We start from the raw sequence: 12,185 nt of genomic DNA, 5'->3' as shown, positions 1-12,185 counted from the left end.
TTGTTGGCCGCGGCGCGGCGCTCGCGTTCCCTCCGGTACTAGGCTCCGCGAAATCGCCTGCACGGCAATGCGTCGTTTGTGCTCGAATACTCTACTAAAAAGCGTTCAAAACGAATGTTTGTTTGATAAGCATAAACAACTGTGTCTCCAGTAACGAGTTAATATTTTCTGGTCAGCTACAATTATTTTTTCTTTTCTTTTTTTTTTCGGTTTCTGCTACCTCGTTTTTGTCTCATAGATGGAAGCTACCTGTCCGATAAAAATGGAATCGGAAATAAGAAGTAAAAAAAAAAAACAACGAAACTTTAACACGTAAGACAAACGTCTGACACTGCCAAAGGTGAAAGATGAAAGTCACTGAACATCAGTTCTTGTTCATCAATTGCCAAAGGTGTAGTGTCGAATGCCTCCGACGGAATCCTCTGTCGCTTCTCCCCGGCCGTCTCGGGTATCGTGCCCTTCTCTCTGTGGTGCGCGCGTACTTTGACCGCTGCGCTAACACGCTAACATACCCCAAAGGAAGCAAACGTTGTTCCGAAAAGCCACATTTGAGTGGTATGGAGGAAAGAAAGTCAGGAGGGAAGAAAGAAAGTTTGAAGCTGTGTAATCGAAAGTCGCCGGATGCGATCTTTCCGGAATCGCGCGTTATGTGGGTCGTTACATAAGCTGGGACTGAGAAGTTTTATCTCCGTACGTGTCAAGCAGTTAAGAGACCTTTGTGTGTGTGAGTGGGGGCAAGGAGGGGCAGGACGCTCTGATGATGGGACACGGTGCGGTTCCGAAGGTTCTGGCACTTAGTTTCTTATATCTTGTCATGCATGCCAATCGCTCGCTTTTGGGAACTGCAAAATAAAGTCGGGATCTAATCTCTAATTTATGTTGACGAACACTGAAATCTTGAACAACACATTACTTCTACTTTATACACTATCGCTTTGGTGTTCAGTTTCAAGTTACTTCTGTACAAGCATATGCTGCTCAAAGCGTTGCACCGGATATTTTACCACCACCACAAAAAAAAAGAGCAACAATACTGCAACAGCACCAATATATACCTGCCAGAAAAGCTAAAAAGCCCTAATCCCAATAGATATGGGATTTACCCCCCCCCCCCCCGGTGCACCAAGATGAAAATCGTCTTCGAGAAACAGGAAGTGCATGCATTGAATCCTGTACCGCGCGTGGGCAAAACCTGCGACAGAAGTGCGTTCTGGTACCTTGGTATTAAATTCGTGTATTGTGGCATGCGAAATATGTAACTCTCTATCCCAGCGGATGCATCACAATTACGACACAAGGCTCCTGTTTCCCAAAGCGTTGTGCATACGCGACAAAGCTCTCGTGCAACAGCTAGAATGGAAATGCGGATTAACCAGCCCAATGACATCATTACTCTACACTGCGAGGTATTCCCGGGAACTAATACTGATCAATGCAAACCATTATCAATGTACATCTCGTGGTCATGCGTTGGCGGTGATCTAAATACGCGCGTACCATCCTGTACAATGTCGGATAACAACCTTTGTGCTTCTTCGGGTGTCGTATTTTATCGCAAATAAAAAAAGAAAAAAGAGAATAGCTTCTTGACTGCGAGAGCACCACGCTTACGGAGACATTCAAGCCGTCCAGCCAACGCGGAGCCCCCTTCACGGCGGCTTCCCCGCATTCTAAAATAAAAGCCTCTCGCTTTGCACTAACATAAACTGCAGGCGAAAAATTCACGGAGAGATCGTTCCTTGATACACGATAAGCGTGTTTACTTAGCAAAATATTTTTTTCTGCTTCCACTGGACACACAAGTACATCTGAAAGAGTGCATTACAGCAACCTTATTTCAGAGGAGCAAGTACCTGACGGAACGCGAGCGCCGCGCCGCGGCCACAATTAGACTCGAGGAATCGAGACCACGCTTTCTCAACGGCGGCTCGGCAGAGTTCGTTCTCCTTACTTCTCCTCCGTGTTTTGTTGCTACTGCTGCGGCAAAGGCGAACCCGACTTCCGCGTTTCTGGGTCCGCGAAATATTCCGGTTTCATGACCAAGAAGGCTACGGGTCCAATGAGCCCGTCATCCTTGGGAAGTTTGTTGGAACTTTTGCGACGCCAAATAACGGCGAGGGACACGAGATGGAGGAATCGGCTGAAACGCGCTTCGCACTGACAATAACGATGAAAGTCACTGAAAAGGTTATCCAGCTGTAGGACTCGAACCCACATCTTCTGGATTACCGGTCCAGGGCTCAACCAATTGAGCTAAGCTAAGACGCCTTCTCAGCGACTTCCAAGGTGCGTCATCTGATGGGAGGAACCAGTCACTCTCTCTCAATCATCCTCCTTTCACTCTTACATTTTTGCACACTCATACACATTCATACGACAGGGATCGACGCAAGCGGCAAATGTTGAACATGAGAGAACTGATGCTCTGAGGCTGGGGGGAACAACATAGAAGGGACAATCACATACAAGGCCTCAAGTTGGGCCTTGTATGCGATTGTCCCTTCTATGTTGTTCCCAGCCTCAGAACATCAGTTACATCAAGGTCTGACAACAAGGTATCCCAGAGGAACACACACACACACATACATTGGATGGTGATGGGGTGGGCGATTCACCGCCCAGAGGAAACATCTAACGTACATTACGGAATATCGGCAAGTTGAAGATTATTAGGGGATATCGAAATATTAATCAGTGCTATTGGACGAATACATGAACGCGTTGTTTCTTTAAAGTTGTTCACACCGTGATGCTGCTCTGTGATTTGACAGCTCGGTTTACCATACCGTTTTCGTGCAGTTCACGGGACGCCCTAAAACACCCTATTTACACACTCAGAGGAAAATTGCTCACGACGAAGTGACAGGTCTGTGCAGCATTGGTCACAGAGCTGGGTCAAATAACTACAGGAGGCAGAGTGCTGAGGTGCGAAAGTTGTTCACGCAGTACTTTGTAGCTGGTGCTGACGTACCATGGCAGGGGAGGATTGTAAATAGAACCAAGGTGAAACTGCCATGAACCGTGCATAATGTCAGTGATGTGAACACCTCCTCTAGTTGACTTTAGCTGCAGCATTTCCTTTTCTTACCAGTGGAAATGTAATACAGGTGTCATCTTTTTTTATATTCTGCGTTAGAGCCGCGAAGCAACTGTGATTATGCAACTGAACTGCAACTGTGAACTGAGCAACTGTGACTATGTGCAGACGTGAACAGCAGGAAGGAATGGGAGCGGCATGCGGGGGGGGGAGGGTTCGTCCTGGTCACACTGCAAGGGGAACTGTATCGACATTAGTCTGGAAAGCTAGGGGAACCCCGGACAACACATCCTGTGGTAGGATTAGAACACACGACCTCCTACTTTTCAGCACGACCTTGGTGAACAGCAGGAAGGAATGGGAGACGGCATGGGGGGGTGCGTCCTGGTCCCACTGCAAGGGGAATTGTACCCACAATCGTCTGGAAAGCTAAGGGAACCTTAGACAACACAGCCTGTGGTAGGATTAGAACACACGACCTCCTACTTTTCAGCACGACCTTGGTGAACAGCAGGAAGGAATGGGAGACGGCATGGGGGGGGGGGGGGGTGCGTCCTGGTCCCACTGCAAGGGGAATTGTACCCACAATCGTCTGGAAAGCTAAGGGAACCTTAGACAACACAGCCTGTGGTAGGATTAGAACACACGACCTCCTACTTTTCAGCACGACCTTGGTGAACAGCAGGAAGGAATGGGAGACGGCATGGGGGGGGGGGTGCGTCCTGGTCCCACTGCAAGGGGAATTGTACCGACAATCGTCTGGAAAGCTAAGGGAACCTTAGACAACACAGCCTGTGGTAGGATTAGAACACACGACCTCCTACTCTTCATCACGACCTTACAGCAGGAAGGAATGGGAGACGGCATGAGGGGGGGGGGTGCGTCCTGGTCCCACTGCAAGGGGAATTGTACCGACAATCGTCTGGAAAGCTAAGGGAACCTTAGACAACACAGCCTGTGGTAGGATTAGAACACACGACCTCCTACTCTTCATCACGACCTTACAGCAGGAAGGAATGGGAGACGGCATGAGGGGGGGGGGTGCGTCCTGGTCCCACTGCAAGGGGAATTGTACCCACAATCGTCTGGAAAGCTAAGGGAACCTTAGACCACACAGCCTGTGGTAGGATTAGAACACACGACCTCCTACTTTTCAGCACGACCTTGGTGAACAGCAGGAAGGAATGGGAGACGGCATGGGGGGGGGGGTGCGTCCTGGTCCCACTGCAAGGGGAATTGTACCGACAATCGTCTGGAAAGCTAGGGGAACCTTAGACAACACAGCCTGTGGAAGGATTAGAACACACGACCTCCTACTCTTCATCACGACCTTGGTGAACAGCAGGAAGGAATGGGAAACGGCATGAGGGGGGGGCGGTGCGTCCTGGTCCCACTGCAAGGGGAATTGTACCCACAATCGTCTGGAAAGCTAAGGGAACCTTAGACAACACAGCCTGTGGTAGGATTAGAACACACGACCTCCTACTCTTCAGCACGACCTTGGTGAACAGCAGGAAGGAATGGGAGACGGCATGGGGGGTGCGTCCTGGTCCCACTGCAAGGGGAATTGTACCGACAATCGTCTGGAAAGCTAAGGGAACCTTAGACAACACAGCCTGTGGTAGGATTAGAACACACGACCTCCTACTCTTCATCACGACCTTACAGCAGGAAGGAATGGGAGACGGCATGAGGGGGGGGGGTGCGTCCTGGTCCCACTGCAAGGGGAATTGTACCGACAATCGTCTGGAAAGCTAAGGGAACCTTAGACAACACAGCCTGTGGTAGGATTAGAACACACGACCTCCTACTCTTCATCACGACCTTACAGCAGGAAGGAATGGGAGACGGCATGAGGGGGGGGGTGCGTCCTGGTCCCACTGCAAGGGGAATTGTACCCACAATCGTCTGGAAAGCTAAGGGAACCTTAGACCACACAGCCTGTGGTAGGATTAGAACACACGACCTCCTACTTTTCAGCACGACCTTGGTGAACAGCAGGAAGGAATGGGAGACGGCATGGGGGGGGGGGTGCGTCCTGGTCCCACTGCAAGGGGAATTGTACCGACAATCGTCTGGAAAGCTAGGGGAACCTTAGACAACACAGCCTGTGGAAGGATTAGAACACACGACCTCCTACTCTTCATCACGACCTTGGTGAACAGCAGGAAGGAATGGGAAACGGCATGAGGGGGGGGCGGTGCGTCCTGGTCCCACTGCAAGGGGAATTGTACCCACAATCGTCTGGAAAGCTAAGGGAACCTTAGACAACACAGCCTGTGGTAGGATTAGAACACACGACCTCCTACTCTTCAGCACGACCTTGGTGAACAGCAGGAAGGAATGGGAGACGGCATGGGGGGTGCGTCCTGGTCTTCAGCACGACCTTGTTGAACAGCAGGAAGGAATGGGAGACGACATGGGCATGGGGGGGGTGCGTCCTGGTCCCACTGCAAGGGGAATTGTACCGACAGTCGTCTGGAAAGCTAGGGGAACCTTAGGCAACACAGCCTGTGGTAGGATTAGAACACACGACCTCCTACTCTTCAGCACGACCTTGGTGAACAGCAGGAAGGAATGGGAGACGGCATGGGGGAGTGCGTCCTGGTCCCACTGCAAGGGGAATTGTACCGACAATCGTCTGGAAAGCTAGGGGAACTCCAGACAACACATCCTGTGGTAGGATTAGAACACACGACCTCCTACTTTTCAGCACGACCTTGGTGAACAGCAGGAAGGAATGGGAGACGGCATGAGGGGGGGTGCGTCCTGGTCCCACTGTAAGGGGAATTGTACCGACAATCGTCTGGAAAGCTAAGGGAACCTTAGACAACACAGCCTGTGGTAGGATTAGAACACACGACCTCCTACTCTTCAGCACGACCTTGGTGAACAGCAGGAAGGAATGGGAGACGGCATGGGGGGTGCGTCCTGGTCTTCAGCACGACCTTGTTGAACAGCAGGAAGGAATGGGAGACGGCATGGGCATGGGGGGGTGCGTCCTGGTCCCACTGCAAGGGGAATTGTACCGACAGTCGTCTGGAAAGCTAGGGGAACCTTAGACAACACAGCCTGTGGTAGGATTAGAACACACGACCTCCTACTCTTCATCACGACCTTACAGCAGGAAGGAATGAGAGACGGCATGAGGGGGGGTGCGTCCTGGTCCCACTGCAAGGGGAATTGTACCCACAATCGTCTGGAAAGCTAAGGGAACCTTAGACAACACAGCCTGTGGTAGGATTAGAACGCACGACCTCCTACTTTTCAGCACGACCTTGGTGAACAGCAGGAAGGAATGGGAGACGGCATGGGGGGGGGGGCGTCCTGGTCCCACTGCAAGGGGAATTGTACCGACAATCGTCTGGAAAGCTAAGGGAACCTTAGACAACACAGCCTGTGGTAGGATTAGAACACACGACCTCCTACTCTTCATCACGACCTTACAGCAGGAAGGAATGGGAGACGGCATGAGGGGGGGTGCGTCCTGGTCCCACTGCAAGGGGAATTGTACCCACAATCGTCTGGAAAGCTAAGGGAACCTTAGACCACACAGCCTGTGGTAGGATTAGAACACACGACATCCTACTTTTCAGCACGACCTTGGTGAACAGCAGGAAGGAATGGGAGACGGCATGGGGGGGGTGCGTCCTGGTCCCACTGCAAGGGGAATTGTACCGACAATCGTCTGGAAAGCTAGGGGAACCTTAGACAACACAGCCTGTGGAAGGATTAGAACACACGACCTCCTACTCTTCAGCACGACCTTGGTGAACAGCAGGAAGGAATGGGAGACGGCATGGGGGGTGCGTCCTGGTCCCACTGCAAGGGGAATTGTCCCGACAGTCGTCTGGAAAGCTAGGGGAACCTTAGGCAACACAGCCTGTGGTAGGATTAGAACACACGACCTCCTACTCTTCAGGACGACCTTGGTGAACAGCAGGAAGGAATGGGAGACGGCATGGGGGGGTGCGTCCTGGTCCCACTGCAAGGGGAATTGTACCGACAATCGTCTGGAAAGCTAGGGGATCCTTAGACAACACAGCCTGTGGTAGGATTAGAACACACGACCTCCTACTCTTCAGCACGACCTTGGTGAACAGCAGGAAGGAATGGGAGACGGCATGGGGGGTGCGTCCTGGTCCCACTGCAAGGGGAATTGTGCCGACAATCGTCTGGAAAGCTAGGGGAACCATAGGCAACACAGCCTGTGGTAGGATTAGAACACACGTCCTCCTACTCTTCAGCACGACCTTGGTGAACAGCAGGAAGGAATGGGAGACGGCATGGGGGGTGCGTCCTTGTCCCACTGCAAGGGGAATTGTACCGACAATCGTCTGGAAAGCTAGGGGAACCTTAGGCAACACAGCCTGTGGTAGGATTAGAACACACGACCTCCTACTCTTCAGCACGACCTTGGTGAACAGCAGGAAGGAATGGGAGACGGCATGGGAGGGGGGGGTGCGTCCTGTTCCCACTGCAAGGGGAATTGTACCGACAATCGTCTGGAAAGCTAGGGGAACCTTAGGCAATACATCCTGTGGTAGGATTAGAACACACGACCTCCTACTCTTCAGCACGACCTTAGTGAACAGCAGGAAGGAATGGGAGACGGCATGGGGGGGGGTGCGTCCTGGTCCCACTGCAAGGGGAATTGTACCGACAGTCGTCTGGAAAGCTAGGGGAACCTTAGGCAACACAGCCTGTGGTAGGATTAGAACACACGACCTCCTACTCTTCAGCACGACCTTGGTGAACAGCAGGAAGGAATGGGAGACGGCATGGCGGGGTGCGTCCTGGTCCCACTGCAAGGGGAATTGTACCGACAATCGCCTGGAAAGTTAGGGGAACCTTAGGCAACACAGCCTGTGGTAGGATTAGAACACACGACCTCCTACTCTTCAGCACGACCTTGATGAACAGCAGAAAGGAATGGGAGACGGCATGGGGGGGTGCGTCCTGGTCGCACTGCAAGGGGAATTGTCCCGACAATCGTCTGGAAAGCTAGGGGAACCTTAGGCAACACAGCCTGTGGTAGGATTAGAACACACGACCTCCTACTCTTCAGCACGACCTTGATGAACAGCAGAAAGGAATGGGAGACGGCATGGGGGGGGGGGGGCGTCCTGGTCGCACTGCAAGGGGAATTGTCCCGACAATCGTCTGGAAAGCTAGGGGAACCTTAGGCAACACAGCCTGTGGTAGGATTAGAACACACGACCTCCTACTCTTCAGCACGACCTTGATGAACAGCAGAAAGGAATGGGAGACGGCATGGGGGGGGGGGTGCGTCCTGGTCGCACTGCAAGAGGAATTGTCCCGACAATCGTCTGGAAAGCTAGGGGAACCTTAGGCAACACAGCCTGTGGTAGGATTAGAACACACGACCTCCTACTCTTCAGCATGACCTTGGTCACCACCAGCGAGCGGGCGCCTTTGCCCACTCGGCCATTTCACTGCTGTCACGTGGTTGTAAATGATATTATGTGGTGAGCACGAACTGTGTGTAAAGCTCCCATGTTGCAAGTGTGACCTGACCGTAAATTTGTGTGTGGGTGTGTGCGTTTGTGTTTTTTTGTGTGTATGACAAATGTGTGCATTGTTTGAGACCGTATCAGTCCTCAAATTTGGGTTATGCTGTACAGGTTTCGAAATACAGGTGGTGAGAGAACATTTATTACATATTGTTTTTACATTAAATTTCGTTTCATCCGCAGTCCTCAATCTCTGCTTCAAGAAGGTCGTTCCGGAGCGTACACATAAGTCGCAGCGCCCTCATTGTTGATAATATAGTCGTACACGCTCTGCAACCATCATAGCAAAGTAAAAAATTTGATCCTTGTTCTGCTGGTTGTTCTGATCCTTTTTCTGCTGCGCAGATTTTCATTCATTCAGGGACTCTGCTGCGCAGTAGTCAGTGAACAGATATCTCTTAACTGCAGTGAGCTACTAGACTACTACAGCAACTACTGAGGTGTAGGCTTACCTTTTACTCCAAATTCCTGCCCAATTTCGGCCCATCGGTTTTTCCCCATAGTGGTGTCCTTGAAATGTGAAGACGATTTGTCGTACAAAAACCGGCGCGGACGAACAAGTTCGAGTAACTGACCAAACGGAAAATTTGACATTTTGGTCGCCAGTTCCAATGCGGTCGCCACGCCACGCCGTGGAATGCAGAGAAGCATAATAATTCGGGGTTTACGTCGCGAGGCAACTGAGACCATGAGCGACGCCACATCGCGGTCGGTCTGTGGATTGCTTTCGCCCACCTGAGGGTTCTTTAACGTGCGATGAAAGCTCATCACACGGCACCCCGTATTTAACGTCCCTCGCGGAAGACAGCGTGTCTGAGCAACTTGTACCCTGCCACCAAGTTGCTGGCGTCCTCGGCCGGGTTCGAACCCGCGATCTCGGGATCAGAAGGCGAACACGCTACCGACTGAGCCACCGAGGCCGGTCGAATGCAGCGAAGCAAAAGAACTCCACGACTTCCACGACGTCATCGCCGAAGGACCTCCTCATTGGCGAAAACGAATTGAGTGATAATAGTACCGCTGAAAAGTTGAGATGAGCTTAACTCCGGCAAGCGTTGTTTTTTAGCGGTTTGTAACATTGCGAGTAGGAAAATATAACGCTATTTTTTAGTGCTATACAGCGAGTCGCTATATGTCGGAACAGGCTTTTAGTGAGAGACACAATCAACCAAGTTGGTGGGAATCGGTCGAAAATATGTCGAGGTCATGGAGGTGAGGACGCAAATGACGCGTGGAGAGCAAGTGGAGTGTAGCTCTCTCCAAACCTTCCAAGGACGATGTCACCTGAGAAGATACCAGTTCGGGGGCCATTTTGGTACGCCTACGCAGGAGTTCTAAAAAGCTAACCTTTAAAGTTCCACACGGTGTAAAAGTCTCATATCTTGAGGATCTAACCGAATTTACGCGGTTGCAATCTACGCGTTCCATACTGTATTCTCCCAAAACACTGTTTTTCTATTTCTTTTCACAGCACAACTCCTATTCATAACACAACTGACGAGACAGCAAGCTAGGTCCGTTCCAGCCAGAGGCTACGTCTGGACTGATATTTGGCCAGCGGTACTATTCCAGCCCGCCATAGCGGTACGGTCGCGGCACGAGATGATCTGGGCAGATGACGATGAACTGATGACGGTAGCGGTGCCGCTACACAACTATACCGTCACAGGCTGCTCAATCTGACATGCGTCAGGCAACATTGCTTCCCGAAGGTCGATTTCCGTGTCCGCACCGGTTGGCACCACCCGCACCGCAGTTACTAGCAGTTTTGCAACCAGGGGAGCTATTCTCGTCAAAGTAATCGACCTCGATTACTTTGTGTCTCGCCTACCATTGGTCGTTACACGAAAAAGGCGTGAAGAACAGAGGTGAGTGCCACGCGTCCTCAACCAATAGTCGAGCCCTTGATCCTCAATCTTCGCGCTTTATCAGACTGCCCACCACAGCGAGGCCGCCCTTCCGCGTGTTCTCGCCGGAAGCGGAAGGTTGTAGGTTGTATCGTGAAAGTGAAATTTGTGCCGACGTGCGATATGAGCGTGTGTAGAGTGCATAGCCTACAGTGTGGCGCCACTTGACTCCCAACGTGGCGAAATGCGCAATGTTTCGCAATCTATGCACATGAAGGTTATTCCACAGTGAACGGAATATCACCACATCACATTAATTCTAATACATGTTTAGACCTATGCGCCACGCTTTCCCCTCCTTTCCCCTCTCTCGTTTATTTCAGTATAGCACATAGCGCCCCCATGTCGTAGGAAAGCGCGACCCCGACATTCGTACTGTTCATGCGCTGGAGACACCGGTGGACGACGGCTAGGGATAAATAAGGGCGGAGCCTATATATATGGGCGGAGTGTGTTCTGGTAGCTCTGCCCAACGGTTCGTGACGTAAAGTAATCGAGCTCGATTACTTTTGACGAGAATAGCTCACCAGGGGATAACCGAATCTTTTCGTTTCCGTTAACGTCTCCGTTGCTGGCCCACATTTGTTTCTGCTTCAGTTCCTACCACTGTTTTCAGTTTCGGTTTCATCAGAATGAAAACGAACATGTTGAACGAGATGAACGAACATGAAAACATGTTTTCGTTTTCGTAACGTTTGCGTTTCGGTTTTTCGTAATGCGTCACCCCTGCTTCTCGTTTTCCTTCCTTTGACCGTACCTTGGAGCTACTGCCGGCAGCTGCTGTACCTGTCCGATATGACGCCACAGAAAAACTATTTTGTACTTACAGTGTCAATTATGTGAATGCCGGGTTCACTGCGCGCCTTCGCGATCAATTGCTTCTGGGTAATGTCAAATTGAGAGTCGTCTATTAGTGAGTACGACATGGTCACTTCTTTCTTCTGCCACCGAGTCGTGCAACGTGCCCCACAGGTATGCCTTTCAGAATCCTCTAACGCGATATAAAGAAATGCGTGTTTATGATAGCAAGCTGTTTATCTTCCATAGGCCCGGCATTCTGCCGATTTATAGCGCATTGAATGTATTGCTAAACAATTGGTGCACTAGCTGCCATCGTACTTCGCAGATTGTGAATGAGCCGTACGCTGAAATGGAGCCTTTCAATCGTGGACGAGGAATTGTGTGTGTGATTGTGGGGCGGCGAAGATATGCCACTTGTCATAATCGTAGACACCTCTGAACGCTGAATGGAAGCGTGTCATTGTTAACACGGAAATAGCATAATGGGAGGGAAACAAAAAGTAAACAGGCTAACTGTTTCATGAACGAGTAATGCATACCTGAAGGCCTGCTGATTGCTTCCTCTTCCACCTTGGCTACTTGGACATACATAGTCAGAATTCGTCTGCTACTGCGTGTCGCCGTTCTGCGAATTCAAGAACCCGCAAATTATTGTAGCTAACTTAGAACACGTAGACCTGAATCTGTTGGCAAATACTGCAACACGCTTTCCAGAAGATCAGTCTTAAGAACGATATGGGGGCCGTCTTTGCGCTTTATTTCAAAGATTTCCCATTCAGAGAACGGGGACGTTCAATCACTACTCGTAGACGACAGCGGTTCGTCTCCATGACCACGTCCGGTGAAAGCACGTTCGTGATTGGCTACCGCCTTGGAAAACACGATCCTGATTGGCTGACTCTTAGT

The 12,185-nt window shown here is 50.9% G+C and overlaps 1 protein-coding gene across 2 annotated transcripts in view; it reads right to left on the bottom strand.

Moving 5' to 3' along the window:
• LOC135388718 (uncharacterized) overlaps positions 1-11,478 on the bottom strand; it is a 101,608-nt gene extending 90,130 nt beyond the window's left edge. For both annotated transcript variants that reach the window (XM_064618461.1, XM_064618462.1), the window contains exon 1: positions 11,306-11,478. In XM_064618461.1, the coding sequence (XP_064474531.1) occupies positions 11,306-11,404 (99 nt within the window). In that variant the 5' untranslated portion in view covers positions 11,405-11,478. The remainder of the gene's footprint in view (positions 1-11,305) is intronic.
• Between the last annotated feature and the right edge of the window lie 707 nt (positions 11,479-12,185).

This window comes from Ornithodoros turicata, chromosome 3, assembly GCF_037126465.1.
Source record: "Ornithodoros turicata isolate Travis chromosome 3, ASM3712646v1, whole genome shotgun sequence".
NCBI lineage: Eukaryota > Metazoa > Arthropoda > Arachnida > Ixodida > Argasidae > Ornithodoros > Ornithodoros turicata.
This window is presented reverse-complemented; position numbering and strand designations above follow the sequence as displayed.